Genomic DNA, 22153 nt, shown 5'->3' with positions numbered 1-22153 from the left:
TTTCTCTCTATTAGTCCCCTCTAATTTATCACGCCCAGAAACTGGGCCCACGATTTCCGGAAACATGGGTATGGCGGTGTTCGGCGCCCGAAAACTCGGTCATGGAGGTTATTATACGTTTTTCTCAATTATTTATCAATTCTCAAACATTTGAATGAAAATCAAACATCATTCTATCGGAAAAACATCATGGATGGCCTGTGAACCATCAGACTTCATATTTGGTGGAAAAAATAGAATTCACGTGTTATTGATTTGTGAAGAATCCTTACTCGCCCGAAAACTGGGCCCCTCACGGTATTTCAAGAACCGCTTGGCCGATTGCGCCCATTCAAAATACCAACTTTTAGTATTATAAGAGCTAGGGCCATACCAAATTTCAACTTGCGATCTCCATTTTTTCTCAAACTATCGCAAAGCATAAGATTATTGTTGAAAAAATGGGAAAAATGGCAATATTTCCAAACATTCTATTAACGGGTATATATATTTTGATTGGTCTAGATAGAGACCATCGAGAAAAGTACTTTGAAAAAAAATGGGAATCGGTGCAGGAGGTTTCAAGATACTGAGAAAAAACGAAATTTAACCAATTTGTTGTATGTTCGAAAATACTGCACCGATCGCAGTGAAACAGCGTACCACAGTTGAGCTCATTCATAGGTACAAGGAGCCAAAATTTCAGATTTCTGTCTACAAATTTCGTCGTATTTACGTTGAATTTTCTAAAAAATTAATCACCAAAAACCCATGTTGTCACATACATACATACATACATACATACATACATACATACATGACGGAAGACGGACATACAGACGGAAGCCGTGCTGATCACTAGCAGGAAGATAATCGAGACTATCACGCTGCAGGTCGGGTCTTGTGAAATTACCTCCCAGCCATTCATCCGATACCTGGGGGTGACGATCGATGCCCGACTCAACTTCAAGCAGCAAGCAGAGCACGTGGGTACCAAGGCATCTGCAGTCAGATCCACCTTAGCACGCCTCATGCTCAACATCGGAGGTCCTAAACAACGGAGACGAGCGCTGCTGTCGTCAGTGGTTACGTCAGTGCTTACATATGGTATTTCCATTTGGGCTGACGTACTCCAGCTGCAAGCTCGCCGTAAAATTGCACCTGTCCATCGGCTGAGTGCTCTCAGAGTTGCGAGTGCGTATCGGACGGTATCTGAGGACGCAGTGTGCGTCATCTTAGGAATGTTACTGATAGAGATATTAGCTGAGGAGCGAAGATCTCTGTACCAGCGGAAGAGATCAGAAGCGCTGAGTCCCGAAGAACTGAAAATCCAAGAGAGACGAAAGAGCTTGAGCCGATGGCAGCAGAAGTGGANTCACGCTGCAGGTCGGGTCTTGTGAAATTACCTCCCAGCCATTCATCCGATACCTGGGGGTGACGATCGATGCCCGACTCAACTTCAAGCAGCAAGCAGAGCACGTGGGTACCAAGGCATCTGCAGTCAGATCCACCTTAGCACGCCTCATGCTCAACATCGGAGGTCCTAAACAACGGAGACGAGCGCTGCTGTCGTCAGTGGTTACGTCAGTGCTTACATATGGTATTTCCATTTGGGCTGACGTACTCCAGCTGCAAGCTCGCCGTAAAATTGCACCTGTCCATCGGCTGAGTGCTCTCAGAGTTGCGAGTGCGTATCGGACGGTATCTGAGGACGCAGTGTGCGTCATCTTAGGAATGTTACTGATAGAGATATTAGCTGAGGAGCGAAGATCTCTGTACCAGCGGAAGAGATCAGAAGCGCTGAGTCCCGAAGAACTGAAAATCCAAGAGAGACAAAAGAGCTTGAGCCGATGGCAGCAGAAGTGGACAGATTCGACCAAGGGGAGATGGACTCATCGTCTGATCCCGCATGTGGCTGTCTGGGTAAGTCATGGAGAGATAAACTATTATCTTTCTCAAATGCTTTCAGAACACGGGTACTTCCGGGCATATCTTCATAAATTAAAACATGAATTCCCCGACGTGTCCCACCTGCACAGAAGTGGACGAGAACGCGGAGCACGTATTCTTCACATGCCCCCGTTTCAGTGACATCCGGGATACTTGGGAGACTGAACTTGGAAGGAAAGTCTCGCCCGAAAATGTAGTAGAAGCAATGCTGTCATCAGAGACAGCCTGACACGCAACGAGCAACTTCGCGGCGGAAGTCATGAAGGAGCTCAGAAACGAGGAACGCAAGCGCAAGGTTGCAGTATAGGTGAGAAATCTATTTGGAACCTCCTAATCACACATAACATCTTAGCAGGTTAGGGGGACATACATTGGATGGAAAGAGTGGAAGAGTAAACAGCTGAGAACCCCCCTCGCGAAGTAATACTTCACGATGGTGCCGCGAGGGAAATGGGAACGGACGATTACAGGTAAAAAGAGGCAAACAGGGTTTTTACTGGGTAAAAATCCCAGATCTGGTTTTTAACATCACTTTACCAGAATCTTTTGAAGATTTTCCCAAACCTCTATAAAAAAAAAAAAAATACATACATACATATATACATACAAACATGACCCTAAAAGCATGATTTCTTCCCATTTCATAACATTCTAAACCATTTGCAATTAAAGTTAGAAAATTGAAAAATCGGTCAAAGCCTTGTAGGCTTCCATTCGGAAGCAAAAACTGTTATGCTCAATATCTTTCCAACTACAAGTCCAATTTCATTCTCTTTTTTTTTCAAAATACTCGTCGGGCTGTTCCCTATCAAGATCGATCAAAATATGAATAATGATTGGTACTAAGTTTTCAAGATATTTGCAATTTTACCATCTTCTTCATCTGAAAGTGAATTTGACATTCTTAATATGCGTAAAAGTTGGAATGCACATCTGAAATTTTGGTTACTAGCCAGTATTATCGAGTCATTTATATCTAAACTTTTTTGTCAGTCATTTCAGAGCCATTGGCCTAAAAATATTATCAATGATTGTCGAATCTGGACGATATAAAAAGTCATATAAAATGAAAGTATGTTCTTTTCTATTTCATATTATGTCAATCTTTGGTAAAACATGTCATAGCTGTAATAGAAACAGGGTATGGTCTATTTCAACACTCCCTTGGTTGCGCTATGAGTGCCGCGCCGCACTTTTTTCAATTTTTTTAATGATACTGCAGTAAAGCGTCGGAGAAAAGTGAAAAAATTTGACATCTCATTTTGAAGGGTCTAAAAGCCCTAACAATGAAAATTTCCGGCCAAAATATCATGAGTAACAAGATTTTGAAATTCTTATGGCGAAACTCCGGGTCGTGTACTGTGTACAATGGCAAATTTTTCGAAAACTTGCCAATTTTGAGCTTGAATATACAGGGTGTCCCATCTGAAAAGATGCGGCTAAATATCTCTCAAGGGGGGTGGGTAACAAAAAAATGTTTGATACAAAAATTGTAGGGTTTCGAGGGGGACATCCAATGTCATTATTTTGAGCTTTCAAGCTCACACTTGCAAGCTGCAAGCACAAAGTGCTTTTTTTCACACGGCAACCGCATTTTTTACCCCAATGAAACTAGTTCATCTTGATGAGTTGTTTTCAGAAACCTGGACATTGATTTAATTTCATCTCATTTTACTCGAAAAATGCCACAAAAACGAGTTCTGTGGTCGAATTCAAAATTCAAACATCCTTGGCGCATCTTGGTGTAATTGTTCCATTGATCTGTTTACACACCGGAATTATCAAATGTAAACAACAAACAAAACATTTCCCTACTCCTTCGAGAATTCTTTTATTCTAATCGGTGCCAATTCAACCCGAATCAAGTTAGTATCACTTTATTTATTATTTACCATGTATACCCTACTCGGGTTTTTACAAGTTCCCTAATTTTGCGGTTATCATGGGCCAACTTCCTCTCCAACCGTGTCACATTGTACCCCAGGAGCTGTACGCCGTGCACAGACTCTCCTGGTGACCAAGGGAAACCATGGAAAACCTTGGTCGACACGGACGTCCATCGACCGAGCATCATCGAGGAATGTTTTTCTACCATTTCTCCGATGATTCTCGGTGTCTAGACTACCCGTTCGGAGGTTTCCGAAGGATTAAAAATCCCTGCCCCAAGCCGGACTCGAACCCGCGCCTCACGGGTCCCGCCATCCGGCCGAGCGATTTAACCACTTCGGCCACCGTTGTCGGTAGTTAGTATCACTTATTATTTCATTGAACACATCACGATGTATTCAGCCAGTGAAATTGTCGATATTTTACTTGTTTTGGGAGAGTGTGGGGGAGTGTATCGAGCCGCTGCTCGAACATATCGAGAACGGTACCGCAATCGACTACATTATCCTACAGATTTAGTTATCCGGAGGATCGAAAGGAGTTGTAGAAGAGGGAGAATCCTTCGAGGACGACAACAACAAGTACAAGGTATTAATCCTGATGATCCCCGAGCTGTTGCAATATTAGTCATGATTCACATGAATCCTCACGTCAGTTTGAGAGAAATTGTACGGGATTTAGGAGTACCACGGAGCACAGTACAAAGAATTTTGCGATCTGGCCGCTACCACCCGTATCACATAACGTTGACTCAAGCATTGTCTGCACAAGACAGGCAAAACCGTGTTGATTTTTGTAACTGGGCCTTGCAGAGACTGAATGAAGATCCACATTTTTTTCAGTATGTTCTCTTCAGCGACGAGGCAACGTTCCAGAGTACTGGATCGTTAAATCGACACAATTGTCATTATTGGTCAAGGGAGAATCCTCACTGGACGCAACACATTGATCATCAACATCGTTGGAAAGTAAACGTGTGGTGCGGTGTGGTTGATGGGCAAGTGATAGGCCCATATTTCTTCAATGATACTGTCGACGGACAAAATTATCTGGAAACTCTTTTTATGACATTTTTCGAGTAAAATGAGATGAAATTAAATGAATGACGAGGTTTCTAAAAATAACTCATCAAGATGAACAAGTTTCATTGGGGTGAAAAATGCGATTGCCATTTGAAAAAAAGCACTTCGTACTTGCAGCTTACAAGCGTGAGCTTAAAAGCTCAAAATAATGACTACATCGGATGTCCCCCTCGAAATCCTACAATTTTTGTATCAAACATCTTTTGGTTACCCTCCCCCCTTGAGAGATATTTAGCCGCATCTTTTCAGATGGGACACCCTGTATAATGAAGGGTAATACTGAGGATGAAAAAACGCAGGGACCTTTGTCTAGTATACGATCTAGATCACTGTTAATTTTTTCAGATTTGTCCTTGATATTTCAAACTTATCATCATGTCGATTATTCCTGTGCGGTGCAGTGCTAACAGCGTGACTAATAGGTGTAAATCTTTGACGAATTGCTAGCATATTTTACGTATTTGACGTAAAATTGCTATTTTTAATTTTTAGAATAAAATTGCTGCGAATCCATTCGGAAGCGTACTACCAACGGAATTGGTAGAAATAAAAAAAGCAAAGGCTAATAATGTATAAAGTTGGGGTCAAATGTTTTCTGTCGTATAGGCTCGGTCCTCTGCTGGTTTTTTACAAGCGAAAAAAACGTAAAATTTTCAAAAAATCGTAACTCGTATGAAAAAAAATCATTTTGGAGTGAAATTTCAACTGAAACCTTATCTAATCATATAGAATCAAGAAAAAAACACGCACCTAATCGGAGACATCGATTTTTTTCGGCTATCGTTTTGACGTGGAATCGCCCAATAATCAATTAGTCAGTATATAGAGATAAACAACTTAATTGTCATTTTGAATTACCAATAAAGATGAGAAATAACAAGATTGTAATTTTTTTTAGAAGCTAATGACAAATTCTATGGCTGGATAAAACTTAAAGTTTTCATGAATTTGAAGTTTATGAAAATAAATTAGAATTCCTTCTGAGTCTGAAAACCTTGAAAATTTTTCGTAATGAATAAATTTCAGACACATGCACTCCAATAATTCCAATTTACCTGTCTATAATCCTTGAATTGTGAATGATACGCTCCTAAAGTTTGTTTAAACTCAAACGGCCTCACAACACTATACCTCCCGGACCACATTTTGCTCAACAGCGAGCTGAAGTTCTCCATCAAAGATCCTGGTGGAGGTGATTTCTCATCTTCCTGCTGCATCTGCAGAAAGTGTATCAAAACAGGAGGCGTTGCAGTTAGACACTGTAGTCCAGCAGCCATGAAGCACGTGTTCCCAAGATTTCGAAGACCACAAACTCCAGCGGGGGTTGTAACTTCTACAAGAATCTAAGTATTTATACCGTCCCAGAAGACTTTGGAAGTCCCTGAAATATTTCAGTATTGGAGTGATGAAGAGAGATAAGTCGAATTAATTTCAAGTTGAAGTTAGCCTTCGATGAATGTCTTTGCATTTAAAGAAGATGCACGAATTCGCACCAAGTCCTTTCTTGCAGCTGCCTATTTCCTTTATGAAGAATCTTCCAACAAAATTTTGCATATCTTTAAATTTTTACAATATACGTAAGTAATCACTCAAAAAAAAATTGTTCATCGAATTTCAATTTATTACGATTTCAAATTTTTGGACTATCAGACTTTCCATGATTCTGACGTTTTTTTAGCATTTTAAGAGATTTCATGAAATTTTTGCAAATTGTTCAAGAATTTTGAAGGATTTCACAGAATTCAAACCTCTAATGACAATAAGATTGGCCCCCTTCGCAGTTTCTTCCTAACAGCGCGTGGTTCTTTCTCTGGTGCGGCTGGTGGCGTTTCGTGGCTTATTAGCATTAGAAGGTCAACAAGATTTCAAAGGCACTATCGGCAAATCCATATACTTTTAAGAGATTGTAGGGGAATTCTAACATTTCTAACGAGCTAGATATTTTCACGTGCTCCTTCAATCAATCATAAATTTTTGGAAGTAGACCGTAATATAGATAAATCATCGCAACGAATTTGTAAACTCGTGCCTCTAAAAAATTTCACGAAAATCTTTAATTTCTCCACAAATCTTCTGGTGTGAAGACTTCATCGTATTTCAGACATTTCCAACGATTTCATTTGATATTTCATAGAGTTTCCTGTAATATTTTGTGCAATTTTAATGCTGTCTGTACATCAGAGTTCATTAATAATTAACCCTTCGAAAATATGTTTGAAAAATTTGAAAGGATAAATTCTAAGTTATTGATAAACATATTGGAATCTATGAAAAATTGATTAATTTCCATAAGGATCTTCTCTGCAGAGAAAATTTAGAGCCACGAAAAGATCTTGGCGGAGATACGGCCATCTAGTTTACATTTAAAGCTATTGTACAAAAACTAATTCCAATAAAATTGATTGATTTTGTTTAATCACTCCATGTCGATCTAACCGATTTCGATGAAATTGATTTATATTTTTGACCACTTTGCTCCTAATTTTTTTTGGATACTAACCGATAATTGTGTCCTCCTGGATATCTGCAGAATCCGAAAACAAATTATTCAGGGTTGAACTCGGTGGGAAGAACGGACCGTACTCAGCGCTAGTAATTTCTCTGGTTGGATCTGCGCCTACATCAGCGAAATCATCAAACGCCTGCGGTGGAGGAAGGGGTATTGCCACACTGACGACGTCAGATCTTGAACAATTTGCTTCAGTCCTAGAAAGTGAAGGAATGATTTAAAGATGTTTAGCCATTTACCGAAATGAGAATTTTTAAATTAATTTTCCAGACTGCTGAACGCAGATATGGCATTAACATTTAAAATAAGTAAATAAATTTACTGAAAAACTAATTCGTTTTCACATTGAGTTTCCTAGTAGGTAGGTTACCTACCAGGAAACTCAAATAAAACTCAAGAAAATAAAAATATAACTAGAGGGCAATGCGAACAAATGTATGGAATCTCATGGCTAAGAAAACATTTTTAGTACCCAAGTGAATAATGGAGATAATCAAATCATTAGACCCCACATAACCTCATTCCAACGTTCAAATTTGGTGCATATCACCTATTTCATCTCTAAACAACTAACTTACGTTGGTGGACTGAAATTTTGATCAACAGTAAAAAAAGACAACTCTATCTATCATTTCAAAAATAGGGGAGGGTAGGATATTCATGACATGTTGAATTGTTCATGAAATAGAATAGTTTTATTTTTCAATTAAAAAACAATGATTCCTCTTTGTGATGAACTCAGACTGAGCTCAATTGATAAATCTGTTTCTGAGTTATTAATATTTTAAAAAAAGTCAAGTGTCCATTTTACCCCATGCTCCCCTAATCAAAAATTTTTCAGTCTATCCTTCATTTGATATGGTGAGAGAATCAAATTAATGAGAACTTGTCAAATTTCAGATATGCTCACCAGGTATTTTCAATGCCCATGTTTACATCAGTACTAGATTCCTTATCCTCTTGTATCGCCAAATGATGATCGAGGGAATTAGCGAGTGGACTGAGGCTCGTTGATTCCGACTCTAACAATTCTGGGATGTCAGACAAGTCTGCTAGTCCTGACGACTCGATCATCGAAATCCCTCCCACTTCTACACCACCCACCTGATTGTCCATTCGAACGACGGCTTTCCTGAAACATTGAAACAATATCCTCATTAGAGGCAAAATAAAAATGTTTTATCATAAATGGCAGATCATCTAATTACGCATTTTCCAATTAGCGACTGATTAAACACTAACTGCTTCAATGATCAAAATTTGTATTCTGTTCAATTTTGCGTGAAGAAAATGTTCAAATGTTGTTTTTTCAACCACAAAATTCCTAATAGAAACGGTCTCTGGCAATTTCCCGCTAAAACCGATTATGGCTCGGATAATTACACACTCGGTAATATTTTCTGCTGCATCGAAGTATTTTCAAACTGAATAATTAAACATTCAATTAATTTTTCTAATAGTTGTTTTTATTGCACGATTTATAACCTAACATACGTGCCGTCGCCACGTTTCGACGAAACTCATTAGCTCTTTCGTGCACCCCTTCGTTACAAAACTTAGAAAATTTTCCACAAACGAGCGTCAAAGGGCTCAACAACATCATTATTACATATCCCAACATAAACAGGATTAGCATATAAGAGTTCCCCGCATCAAATCAATAAAGACTTCGTCGTATCGGAGTGGGAATGAATTGCAAGATCATAGACGAGTGGCTCAGGCTTTGTGTTTCCACCGTCTCTGCACACACCTCAACAGGATAAAATATTTTTTTAAAAACAGTTTTCAAATTCAAGTTGATTGATAAACGCAGAAGTCTATTATCATTCGGGGGTCATTGAGGGTGCCTCTGATACTTACTCTGATTAGTTTTTGAACGAATGAAGAATGGTTGTCTCTACCAAGCCCACTTGCCGTACGCTACGCAACCATTGCGGTGAACGGCATGGCCGGTTTTGTTCCGTTGGAGCATCTTTACCTCTCTGTCTTTACATATTACACTTCGTCCCTCCAAAAGTCGCTCGCTCATAAGCCGTCTGTTGGAAAGGCAGCCTAAAATTTGGAATGCTATGAAGGTTGGGTAAGTAAAATACCACCGGTAATTTACCAAGTTTTCTTCGTGTAAAACAAGTGAACAATGGCATTTTTTTATAAATGAGTGCAGTACAGTGGACTCTGGTTAGAGTCGACTGTTTTGCGGGATAGGGGAAGCGAATTCGGAGAATTCGACTCTATTTCCTTGCCCCCACTACGCGCTCACGTCGAGCCCGACTTCCGAGAACTGGGAACGATAAAATGAAAAATACTATTTCTTTTCTCTCTCAATTCAACACTTTATTTTAATGATAAACTTTAGTTCGCAGCTTCAACTATAATAGCAATATTCATATAGATTCAGACGATTTTTTTATTATCAATATTTTTAATTTCATTGACTATATTTGATCACAGAAGCTTTGTACCTAACATTCCATAGAACAGATATTTCTTCTGGAGTTAACGAACCATGTGAATTAAAAATGTTACAGTCGTTTTCTTTACCTCGCTTCATTATTTTATTTAATCCAATTTCGAATTAATTTTATGCCAACAAAACGAGATCCTCCCCCTATGACAGCCAGAAGTGGACTAAATTTTTTGATCGACAATTCAAATGCAGAATATTTTATTTTTCGTCTTTACTCGAATCGGAAGACAATAGCAATTTGAAGAAAATATTGGAGTGTTTACTCTCCGGCTTGCGTGGGGACAGAGTGGGGGAAGCGCTCGAGCGGCGAGAAAAAAAAATTGAGGGGAAGTTCGACACTAACCAATATGCTTCTAACCAGAGTCCACTGTAATTATTGCAAATAAATTAGCAATTGGCTTCCAAGTAGGTTCTCTTTTTTGCTTCCGAATGGAAGCATTCCCAGCAAACAGTATGCCGACAATTTGTCGACAAATTGCCAGTGTCCTGTTAAATTTTAGATGGCACTGGTAAAAATTGTTTTCTGGGTTGTAATCGACCAAATTTAAGTTTTCGATTTTTTGTGTTATATCAACCCATTATGATCCAAAAAGTCCGAAAGTGCAATTTCCAGACCGCGTCCGTACGTGTGTACGGATGTATGTACGTATGTAACAAACTTTTTATTCAATTATTCGCCAGTTCAACAATGGAATTCAATCTTTTTTTTCCTCAAATGTAGGTCTTACTGAGCCCCATCTACTGCCATTAATTGAAATCTGCCCTTTCGGCTGAGTTCGAAGATGAAGACGATAGCAGTAATCGTTACTGTGATTTTTATGAAAATTGTCAAAAAAAAATTTTTCTTTGAAAATTAGAATTCCGCAAATATCTTTAAATTTCTGACTCCGAATGAATTGTATCATGGCTTGAAATGTTTGTATTGATGCCCTTAAGTGGAAGTTGAACGATGGTTATGATAACTGCCTCCGTTGATTTAATTTTTTTATGATAATTTTCAGAAATTTCAAATTTTTCATCAGTTTCCCCGAAAATTAGCTTTTCCATGGTCTCTTCAAATGCGATGTTTCAAACTCAATCAATTATGAATAAATAGATTTTTTTCAATGATATTCTCTGTTGAAATTTTGCTATGATATAAATAGTACCATTCTTTCATTTGATTTATACAAGAATTAGGAAGAAGCCAATTGTAATAGCTGGAAAACGATTCAATGAAAATATAAAAGCAAAATAAAAACATGAAATGTAGCTTATAAAATGAATGCTACAAAGGAACAATGAGAGTGATAAAAGAATAACGAAAAATAAATAAATAAAAAGTTCTGTAAGAGAAAATAATAATAAGAATAATAATAATTATAAAATTCAACTGAGGAGAAAATTTGACACAATTGACTGAAAAGAAACTTATTCAATTTAAGAGGGCACGAGAGTGAAAAAAACTACCGAAATGCGGGCAAATCTGAGCTCCTCAAATTTTCTTCATTTGGTGAATTCCGAGGCTCAAAAATGATCAGCACCAAATCCTTAGTACTTCGAAAATATTATGGAACAAATTGAAGGTGGTCTGAGAAGGATAAATATTTTTTTTTTATGTTTAAAAGTACGAGGTGGCTGACAGCTGTGAGCGCCGCCATCTTGGAAGTACCTTGCGGTCCAGGGAGGGGGATCCAAGCATCATGGCGACGACCAGACCTGTCAACCACCTCGTATTTTTATTAAGTATTAAGTATTTTATTAAGTATTTTTATTAAGTATAAGTATTTTTACCAAGCGATTGCAATAATCCAAATTTGCCAGCGGGGGGTAGGGGGGAATGCAAATTTGCATTATTGCAATCGCTTGGTGGTTCGAAGGTGGGCAAAGAGAGTCCACTTTTAGCTTTTTGGTGGTAAAAATCAATTAATTATAAATAATCAAAAATTTCACCTGCAGCCAGTGGGAGGGATGCATCTTTTTGAAAAATTCAACATATGAATTTATGTGTAGAATCCTGTGGTGGTCACAGGTGGCCCAACGCCAAATTCATCCGTTCATTTTTTTAACTGATAATGATCCACCAACTATAATGATCTATTATTTACAAATTTAATTACTTTGTACCAGCGATTAAGAATAAATGCTCAATGTTCTCCTGTTGAAAATTCTCTCATTGAGGAAAAATATCTCGTAATATTTTCCATTAAAACCCTTTTTGTTGAAACCAATCAACTACAAGATCGTAGCACAATTTTTAATCATTTCTTAATTAGTTAGTTGATCTGATGCTGCTTCAAAAAATTTAATCATGCCCTTTAGGTAATTCCATCGAGACTCTAGTGAAATACTATTGAAGAGAAAGATGCCATTTTTCTTCGATTGGTTTCCCCTGAAAATCGATAACTAGTTCAAGTAAATGTTATAGATATATTCGTGAAAAATATTGTATTAAAAAAAGTAACATATGCTATTTTTATTCCACCGATATTTCTATTCCGTTGATATTTCATCTATAAAAACTCCCGACCACGAATTTGCTAAGTTTCTTTCCACTGTATTTTTTCTTCTCTGACTTTCCTTCTTTTAAAAAATGTAAAAACTATCAACAGATCTACAGTGATAGAAAAATCAAAAGCCATCACTTTTTATCATATAAAAATTATGAAAAGATCTAAATCCAAAGAATAGAATTCTGTGACTGAAAATAGGGGAGGGTGGGGCAAAACGGCCCCCCTTCAATTGTCAATAACTTGTGAATGACATTGTGAAAATTCCCAGTTTCAACTTCATTTTGAAGATAATTTTTCATTCTTCAAAACGAGCTCTAACTCATCCCAATCGGATTATTGAATCGGAAAATATTGACGATTGAAGGGGGGCCGTTTTGCCCCATCCTCCCCNTAACTCATCCCAATCGGATTATTGAATCGGAAAATATTGACGATTGAACGGGGGCCGTTTTGCCCCATCCTCCCCTACCAAAGAATTCCTCCGAGTTATAATCACCAATACATACCTTCAGAATAGAAATAATGATATCGAATCGAATGATGAATTCAATCTTTGTGTGTCAGAATCTTATTAGTAGGGAAATTACTAGCCAATCAACCCAAAGAGGGAAAGTGCCGTTGCTTATCCGATGCCTAAAATCAGATAGATCGTCTTCCGATATGGACGCTTATTTTATAAAAAAATTGTTTTTCAGAATAATGAAAGAGTGCCTCAATGACATGGATTGGAATATACTAGGGATATGCTTCTAGATCAATTGAAATTTTATATTTCTTGAAGTTCATATATTCTCACCGCAGAGGTATTGGAAAGAAATAAAGCAAACTGGGTGAAATGAGATGCAGGTTCAATGAATGATTTCGAACTGGACGAAGCCAGGATCGGCTGCTGGGGGTCGAAAACTATGGAAGCGATTGAGAATTCCGGAATATGACGAGAGATGATCACGGAAGAAAATTAATTCTCTATCGAAACAATTTTTGGAGATGTTTCACCAGACCCATCGATCTTTGAAAGTCTAACAAATTAGGCAGAAAATGATTTTCACGCTGTGCATACTGCATTGTTTGCACTGTATTATTTCACACTCGGTTTCACCGTCCTGAAAAATCTTCCTCATCTATTCCTGAAACTTATGGTTTTTCATCCAGCTGTAGAGACCTTTTGTGTCGTGTACTAAGCTTTTGAAAAAAATGAAAAAATTATGGGGCTGATATTTCTTCCTGAAGCCTTGCTTCCTCAAGATGAGTTTCTGATCATATTTTACCCTGGAACAGCCTCGAGATGGTCACTACCACCACCACCACTAACTGGAGCTTCCTCTTCTCCTGGTGACCGTGAATCAACGGAATGAAAAAGTGATGATTCTAAATGAATAATTCCTTTCAGGATTCACGTCATCTCGTATATGTATACTGGTCAGGTGGTTCAACTCCTTGATGAATTTATTTTGGAGCTGTCGCATGGGTTCAATCAGTCTTGAACAGTGTGATTGTACTATACCGCTGTAGATCTAAAAAAACATAGGAGCGGGGAAAATGATTTGTCATTTATCGTTGCATTTTTTTCGATCCTCATTTTCTCAGGGTCACTTCCAAACAATTAAAGTGCGATTATACTCGGACGATGCTCCGTTATAAGTTCAATTATGTTTTTTAGTAGTATTCACTCCAGTTTCATTTAAAAAACACAAATTGAATAACAAAACAACTTAAGTCTGAGATTCTTATTCATTAAACCAATTTTGTAACCTCGAAACGTGCTCCAAAATGATTTAAAGGGCCCGGAGTGGGAAGTGGTGGGGGGAATACCTCTCGACAGGGTTGGGCGTGTAAATTACGTTGGTAAATTACACCGTTTTTTACCGACGTAATTTACGTAAATTACCTCGACGGAAAGCTTGCAATTTTCGATTACTAGAATGTTTTATTTTATTCCGAGTGACGAAGACGCAGTATTGGACACATAAAAAATAGTATATTATGGACCGACGGTAGTGGCCGTGTGGTTAGAGTGCTAGACTCGTATGCCAATGATCCGGGTTCGCTTCCCGGCACCGGCGGTCAAAATTTATAGCGCTCTAATCTCACAGTTTCACTGCCGAGCGGTAGTCCCGTCAAAAGGACGACTGTACCAGGGCAGGTTTTTCCCTCGATTGAGGTTTTCCCTCCCTTCGGCAAATGCGGTACAGGGGGTTGAGGGGGGTGGGAAGGGAACAAATCGTAAAGACCCGAAAGGGTATACGAGAAGAAAAAAAATAGTATATTATGGCCCGAGGACAGATAAACAGCGAATTTTAATTTCACTTTGTTCGGTTAGAACGCGGTTCTCGGTACTTGAGGCATAAAATATCATTTTATGTCCCTAAGATCGTAAAACTGCGATTCTAACATCGATTTCCTCGGTTAAATCGCGGTTTTCGGGCCCAGAGCCAAAATATTGTATGCCACACGGTGATAAAACTATTTCCTGACTCGAGTGATTAAAATCCTCGATTACGAGGTGAGACTCTCATGATTTATCACTCTTGCGAGGTATAATTTTCGCGAACCTTCACGGTTTACGATAAAAGGTAACGTCGGCTGGTTTTTTACATTTTTTACATTTATTACGTAAATTACGCGTTTTTTACAATGTCATGTAAAAAACTGCGGTCATCGACAGATGCCCAACGCTGCCTCGGTAAGATAGACCCGATAAACATTATTCATTATCAGTTAAAAAAATGAACGGATGAATTTGGTGTTGGGGCAACCTTTGAACACCACAGGATTCTACACATAAATTCATATGTTGAATTTTTCAAAAAGATGCATCCCTCCCGCTGGCTACAGGTGAAATTTTTAATTATTTATAATCAATTGATTTTTATCACCAAAAAGCTAAAAGTGGACTACCTTTGACCATCTTCGAACCACCAAGCGATTGCAATAATCCAAATTTGCATTTCCCCCTACACCCCGCTAGCTATAAGTAGCTGTTGTGTGGTGGTTTTTGAGCCTCGGTATTTTCACAGGGTAAGTCGCCCGTGGAATGCTGAAGCAGTCTGCTCGCTGAAAGCGGGAAGGTTTGAAGAGAAATTCAAACACCTTAATGCTGTTGAAATTATAAAGGATGAACAATGTATTATAGTAACATCAATATGTAATATGTATTATGACATGTAATGTTCAAATATTTTGTAAAACTTGAGGTAATTCAATATGGCTCTACTTTCAACATTTATAGATCTTAAGGGGTTGGGGAACAAAAAATGTAAACACCCGAGAGGGTATACAAAAGACGAATAAACTCAAAACTGGTGGAGGTGACACATGATTCGCTCATGGAGTTTGCGCACCCCTCATTATTGATAAATAAAATGATGGATCAAAAATATAGCGCATTTTCGTGATTTGGAGCCTGAGCAAACTCCATGATATAGTGGAGGTGACACATGATTCTCTCATAGAATTTGCGCACCCCTCAGTGTTGATGAATGAAGTGCCGGATCGAAGATATAGCGTATTTTCATGATTTGGACCCTGAGCAAACTTGATAACATGGTGGAGGTGACACATGATTCGCTCATGGAGTTTGCGCACCCCTCATTATTGATAAATAAAATGATGGATCAAAAAATATAGCGTATTTTCGTGATTTGGAGCCTGAGCAAACTCCATGACATAATGGAAGTGACACATGATTCGCTCATAGAATTTGCGCACCCCTCAGTGTTGATGAATGAAGTGCCGGATCGAAGATATAGCGTATTTTCGTGATTTGGAGCATGAGCAAACTTGATAACATGATGGAGGTGATACATGATTCGCTCATGGAGTTTGCGCATCCCCTCATTATTGATAAATAAAATGATGGATCGAGAAATATAGCGTATTTTCGTGATTTGGAGCCTGAGCAAACTTGATAACATGGTGGAGGTGACACATGATTCACTCATGGAGTTTGCTCACCCCTTATTATTGATAAATAAAATGATGGATCGAAAGATATAGCGGAAGTGGAAGTGACACATGATTCGCTCATGGAGTTTGCACACCCCTCAGTATTGATGAATGGAGTGCCGGATAACAGATATAGCCTATTTTCATGATTTGGAGCCTGATCAAACTTGATAACATGGTGGAGGTGACACATGATTCGCTCATGGCGTTTGCTCACCCCTCATTATTGATAAATGAATTTTTTTGCATAAGGGAACCCAGGATGGTTTTTGTTTCAATTTACAAGTGTTTATTTTGCTGTTTTCAAAAGTGAGCAAACTCGATAACATAATGGAGGTGACGCATTATTCGCTTATGGAGTTTGCACACCTCTCAGTATTGATGAATAAAATGACGGATCAAACGATACAGCATATTTTCATGTTTTGGAGCCTGAGCAAACTCCATGAGCGAATCATGTATCACCTTCATTATGTTATCGAGTTTGCTCTCTTGAAAACAGCAAAATAAACACTTGTAAATTGAAACAAAACCATCCTGACTTCCTTTATGCAAAAGAAAATTATTTGTCAATAATAAGGGGTGAGCAAACTCTATGAGCGAATCATGTGTCACCTCCATCATGTTATCGAGTTTGCTCACTCCTGAAAACAGCAAAATAAAAACTTGTACATTGAAACAAAAACCATCCTGACTTCCCTTATGGAAAAAAAAATTATTTATCAATAATGAGTGGTGAACAAAGTCCACGAGCGAATCATGCATCACCTCCACCATGTTATCAAGTTTGCTCAGGCTCCAAATCACGAAAATACGCTATATCTTCGATCCGGCACTTCATTCATCAACACTGAGGAGTGCGCAAATTCTATGAGCGAATCATGTGTGACCTCCATTATGTCATGGAGTTTGCTCAGGCTCCAAATCACGAAAATACGCTATATCTTCGATCCGGCACTTCATTCATCAACACTGAGGAGTGCGCAAATTCTATGAGCGAATCATGTGTGACCTCCATTATGTCATGGAGTTTGCTCAGGCTCCAAATCACGAAAATACGCTATATCTTCGATCCGGCACTTCATTCATCAACACTGAGGAGTGCGCAAATTCTATGAGCGAATCATGTGTGACCTCCATTATGTCATGGAGTTTGCTCAGGCTCCAAAACACGAAAATGCGCTGTATCTTTTCATCCGTCAGTTTATTCATCAACACTGAGAAGTGCGCAAATTCTATGAGCGAATCATGTGTCACCTCCATTATATCATGGAGTTTGCTCAGGCTCCAAATCACGAAAATGCGCTATATTTTTTGATCCATCATTTTATTTATCAATAATGAGGGGTGCGCAAACTCCATGAGCGAATCATGTGTCACCTCCATTATGTTATCGAGTTTGCTCACTCCTGAAAACAGCAAAATAAAAACTTGTACATTGAAACAAAAACCATCCTGACTTCCCTTATGGAAAAAAAAATTATTTATCAATAATGAGTGGTGAACAAAGTCCACGAGCGAATCATGCATCACCTCCACCATGTTATCAAGTTTGCTCAGGCTCCAAATCACGAAAATACGCTATATCTTTTGATCCATCATTTTATTTATCAATAATGAGAGATGCGCAAACTCCATGAGCGAATCATGTGTCACCTCCACCATGTTATCAAGTTCGCTCAGGCTCCAAATCACGAAAATACGCTATATCTTCGATCCGGCACTTCATTCATCAACACTGAGGAGTGCGCAAATTCTATGAGCGAATCATGTGTGACCTCCATTATGTCATGGAGTTTGCTCAGGCTCCAAAACACGAAAATGCGCTGTATCTTTTCATCCGTCAGTTTATTCATCAACACTGAGAAGTGCGCAAATTCTATGAGCGAATCATGTGTCACCTCCATTATATCATGGAGTTTGCTCAGGCTCCAAATCACGAAAATGCGCTATATTTTTTGATCCATCATTTTATTTATCAATAATGAGGGGTGCGCAAACTCCATGAGCGAATCATGTGTCACCTCCATTATGTTATCGAGTTTGCTCACTCCTGAAAACAGCAAAATAAAAACTTGTACATTGAAACAAAAACCATCCTGACTTTCCTTATGCAAAAAAAAATTATTTATCAATAATGAGGGGTGAGCAAACTCCACGAGCGAAAACTATGTCACCTCCATTATGTTATCGAGTTTGCTCACTCTTGAAAACAGCAAAATAAACACTTGTAAATTGAAACAAAAACCATCCTGACTTCTCTTATGGAAAAAAAATTTATTTATCAATAATGAGGGGTGAGCAAACTCCATGAGCGAATCATGTGTCAGCTCCACCATGTTATCAAGTTTGCTCAGGCTCCAAATCACGAAAATACGCTGCAATATAATNCATCATATTCTTGAGTTTGTTTACTTTCCAGAATTTCCAAAAAAAAAACATGTTCTCAATTGCTTCAACCGATTTCTCCAAATTTTCACATAAATGATTTTTTTTGTTAACGATGAGTGTTGAGCAAACTCTTCCTCCTCATTTTTGAGTTTGCTCACATTTCAATCCCCAGAAAAACACAATCAATTCTCATTTATGGTGGGCTGTGTCAGCTTGATAAAAACTTGACACAGCCATAAAAAACAAAAAAAAAATGAAATGAGATAAATTAAAAGAGTATATTTCGATACGAGTGAGACAGAATTTTCTCGGCTTCGCCTCGGGCCGCCAACTTCACACTCGTGAAAATTCCTGTTTCACATGTGTCGAACAATAGTTTTTGGCAGTGATGTTACGTTCAGCGAGTGGCGAACTGTGCCTTTTTTAGTTTACTAGTAAACGAAAAGACTTTTCGTTTACGAGTAAACGAAAAGGCACTTTTCGACACGAGGTGAACGTAGCAGCAGTGTCAAAAATTATTATAATAAATTCGTGAAAAACTTTCTCTTTTCATTGCAATTAACGAAATTCGATTGTGATGCTTGGGCTGTGTCAACTTTTGATACCTGCAGGCAGCGCAATGACAAGAAGGGTCCAACAATCAAGAATATCAAAAAAAAGAAGCATGAAGGACCAGCGTAAGGGTCAAATAGTAAAGTTCACGAGTGAAAATTCCGTTTCACTCATATCGAAATATACTATTAACACAGCATGGTAACATGGAGATAAATAATAGAAGGATAGAACAATCCTTGTCTGAAAATATACAGTTATTAATAGCGTTTTTAAATTTACGGGCAAAATTTTCTTCAGTTGAACTACGAGATATTTAATAAACAGAACAACAAAAAACAGTACAAACAGCAATATCGAGAAAGCGTAGAAAATTCTTTTATTCAAAAGGTTAGATGCAACTTCAAAGACATTTTTGGATATCTTCAAAATAGCAATGCCGTGGAAAAGTGAAAGAATGCTCTTAATGATAAATCCAATAGACGATGGAATTTTACCAATCTCTTATTGTACGTAAAGTGAACTGAATGACAGCTGTAATAGCATCGACGAATCATTCACAATTATAAGAGTATATGAAAGTTTCAATGGGCAAGTCGAATACCGGGCATTTCGCAAAAGAATGCGAGTTGTATATTACAATTTACATCATCCATTTCTCCTTCTTTCAATAGTGTACCACAGTGTTGTACACCACCTCCGTTATCTGGCTGTCCATCCCAACGATTGCTCCATTTTGTGTATCCATATTTATAAAGCGAATCACCTAGAACCGTTACCCATTCGCCCTCGGCGAATAGATCGTGAATACCAATGAACGCCTGCTCCTCCTGGGATACATTCCTCATGGGTCCGGATCGTTTGAACAGGTCAAGTAATACCTAGAAATCCATTATTTGATTACGGATATTATTAAAAAACACTAAATCAATACAAATTAATCGAGAAGAAATGAAGTAATACTGGGAACAGTTATCCACGTATGAAAAAATTCAATAGAAAACCTTAGCGAATTCGCTAGAAAATTCTATTGGAATTCTATTAAAATTCTAGAGAATTCTCGTTAAAATTCTATTTGTTTTTTTGCGCAGATTCTATTAGATATTTAATAGGGAAAAGTCAATATATTTCGATTTTTCTGTTTGAATTTTCACTTGAGATTTTTTTCTATTAAAATTAAAATTATTGAGCACAGATTTTCCAAGTTTTTTTCGCTATAATTTGTTTTGTTTTGCATTACAGCATCCGAGTGAAAAAAAAACTTGAAAAATTCATGCCCAAGTATTCTTATAGAAAAAATTCCAAGAAAATATTCATATAGAAAAATTGAATTCCATTGACTTTTTCCTATCAAATATCTCATAGAATCAGCGCAAAAAACAAATAGAATTTTAACGAGAATTCCCTAGCATTTCCATTAAATTTTTGAAGTTTTCCTATTAAATTTTTTCGTACGTGCCGGGACTGTTGGAAATATATCTGCGGTCAATTTAAGATGGTTTCAATCAATTATAAAATGGTACATTAGAGTATAAGGGCAAAAAATTTGTTTTCGACTCGACTTATTGCACGGGATAATATAAATACATGAGCTATATGACGACATGCATATTTTTTTCATGCGGTTTATCGCGTATTTTTCTCTTCAATTTTCTCGATTTAGAGATATGACGTAGTTGATAAAATAATGCATCGACCATTATCTATTCTATCATTTTAATAGCAGAATATCATATTTACTTGTTCTTCAGCAACCGAATCAATGACTGCCAAATGCCCTCCCTCCTCAATACATACTTTCCTTGCATTATTAAATGTTGCACCTCTAGTATGTAGTTTATGCGCCCCAATTCCCACTGTATAGTAATAATCATCTCTTTTCTGTACATCGTGGGTGTTGAGATCACATGCGCAGGCCATACCATGAATAACCACGTTACGCAGACCCTCGGGACTCGAAGAGCTCATGCACGTTGGGAAGACTAATTGGGGAACACTATTATGATGGGCATAGTTTTGGCATGGTGGTGATGACGTCGATGGAGTTGGGTCTTGGTAACGTAAATCTTCAACCATCACATTGTCCGTCACATTGTTTACGGGGGCTGTCAAAACTATTGTAATTGACAGAGACAGAATTATGGTTAATATTTGAACAATTTGCTTTTGCTGCATTTCGTACGACAATTTTAAGAAGTTGATCTTGAAAATTTCGGAATTAGTTTCAAAAGTTCCAAACGATATTTTCTAAACGACTGCCCAGTGCAAACTGATAACCTCTCAAGTTCTACATTTTTGACGAGAATAAGGATGAGGCCATAAATATCCTCGTTCGGCATGTGGCGCGCAGTGGGTCGAGATTTTGAATAGAATTCCAGAGTCACGTATACCCCCCACTCTCACTCTACCAACAAAGTAAGCACTGTTCTCAGACTACCTGAGTTTGTGCTATCGCCATTTATTCCTTCGTGAACGACTGTAGAAGAAAAAAAGGAAACCATTCGGAAAAGGACAAGTATTCTAGTTATAGGAAATATGTAATGATCCAGTAGTTGGAAATGGATGCAGTAAAAATATTATTATTGAAGATTTATTCAGTTCAATCTTTTTCAATGTTCATTTTTGAATTTTATTACATAATAATAGTCGCATAAAATTTTTGGTCTCAAATTCTCAATTTTTGTCATGTACTCTATTTATTCTATCGAAAGACAAAGATAGAAATCCAATTTATGGGTAGTCTTTCAATATTCAAAGAAATATATCATTTTAAAACTTTCCGGAGACACTGAAAAATAAATTTTTTTATTTGTTTCCGCCCACAATATTTTGTATTTTTCCATTCCTTGTCGGTGAAATTAGTTCATAGAAATTGAAAATATTGACATATTGAATTGAA

At 37.8% G+C, this 22153-nt stretch overlaps 2 protein-coding genes across 5 annotated transcripts in view; both read right to left on the bottom strand.

The window, feature by feature from the left end:
* Positions 1–9597, bottom strand: part of LOC107043396 — a 203181-nt gene extending 193584 nt beyond the window's left edge. For 2 of the 4 annotated variants that reach the window (XM_015264891.1, XM_015264894.1), the window contains exons 1-5: positions 9515–9597; positions 9268–9459; positions 8318–8539; positions 7399–7604; positions 5954–6231 (exon numbers count right to left, since the gene is read on the bottom strand). In XM_015264891.1, the coding sequence (XP_015120377.1) occupies positions 5954–6231; positions 7399–7604; positions 8318–8523 (690 nt within the window). In that variant the 5' untranslated portion in view covers positions 8524–8539; positions 9268–9459; positions 9515–9597. Of the gene's footprint in view, positions 1–5953; positions 6232–7398; positions 7605–8317; positions 8540–8615; positions 8635–8901; positions 9158–9267; positions 9460–9514 lie in introns of those variants that run through there. The other 2 variants (XM_015264893.1, XM_015264892.1) reach the window with 2 other exon arrangements.
* A 10013-nt stretch (positions 9598–19610) lies between these two features.
* Positions 19611–21602, bottom strand: LOC107043394 (hemolymph lipopolysaccharide-binding protein). Its single transcript, XM_015264890.1, has 2 exons — positions 20995–21602; positions 19611–20135 (listed from the first exon to the last, which is right to left on the bottom strand). Exons 1-2 carry the CDS (start codon positions 21427–21429, stop codon positions 19839–19841), a joined length of 732 nt encoding a protein of 243 aa, XP_015120376.1. The 5' UTR covers positions 21430–21602; the 3' UTR covers positions 19611–19838.
* Between the last annotated feature and the right edge of the window lie 551 nt (positions 21603–22153).

The sequence above is a fragment of the Diachasma alloeum genome, unplaced genomic scaffold (genome assembly GCF_001412515.2).
Source record: "Diachasma alloeum isolate Michigan unplaced genomic scaffold, Dall2.0 Dall_scaffold_00566, whole genome shotgun sequence".
Classification (NCBI taxonomy): Eukaryota; Metazoa; Arthropoda; class Insecta; order Hymenoptera; family Braconidae; genus Diachasma; species Diachasma alloeum.
The sequence above is the reverse complement of the archived record's forward strand: the minus strand, read 5'-3'. Positions and strand labels throughout refer to the sequence as shown.

What these genes read in the sequence shown, in the direction of transcription:
- LOC107043394 (XM_015264890.1), bottom strand. Translation starts at nt 21,429, where the DNA reads ATGCAGCAAAAGCAAATTGTTCAAATATTAACCATAATTCTGTCTCTG. An exon ending in ATTCGGTTGCTGAAGAACAA is followed by an intron (nt 20,136 to 20,994) that starts GTAAATATGATA and finishes ATGGATTTCTAG; the next exon opens with GTATTACTTGACCTGTTCAA.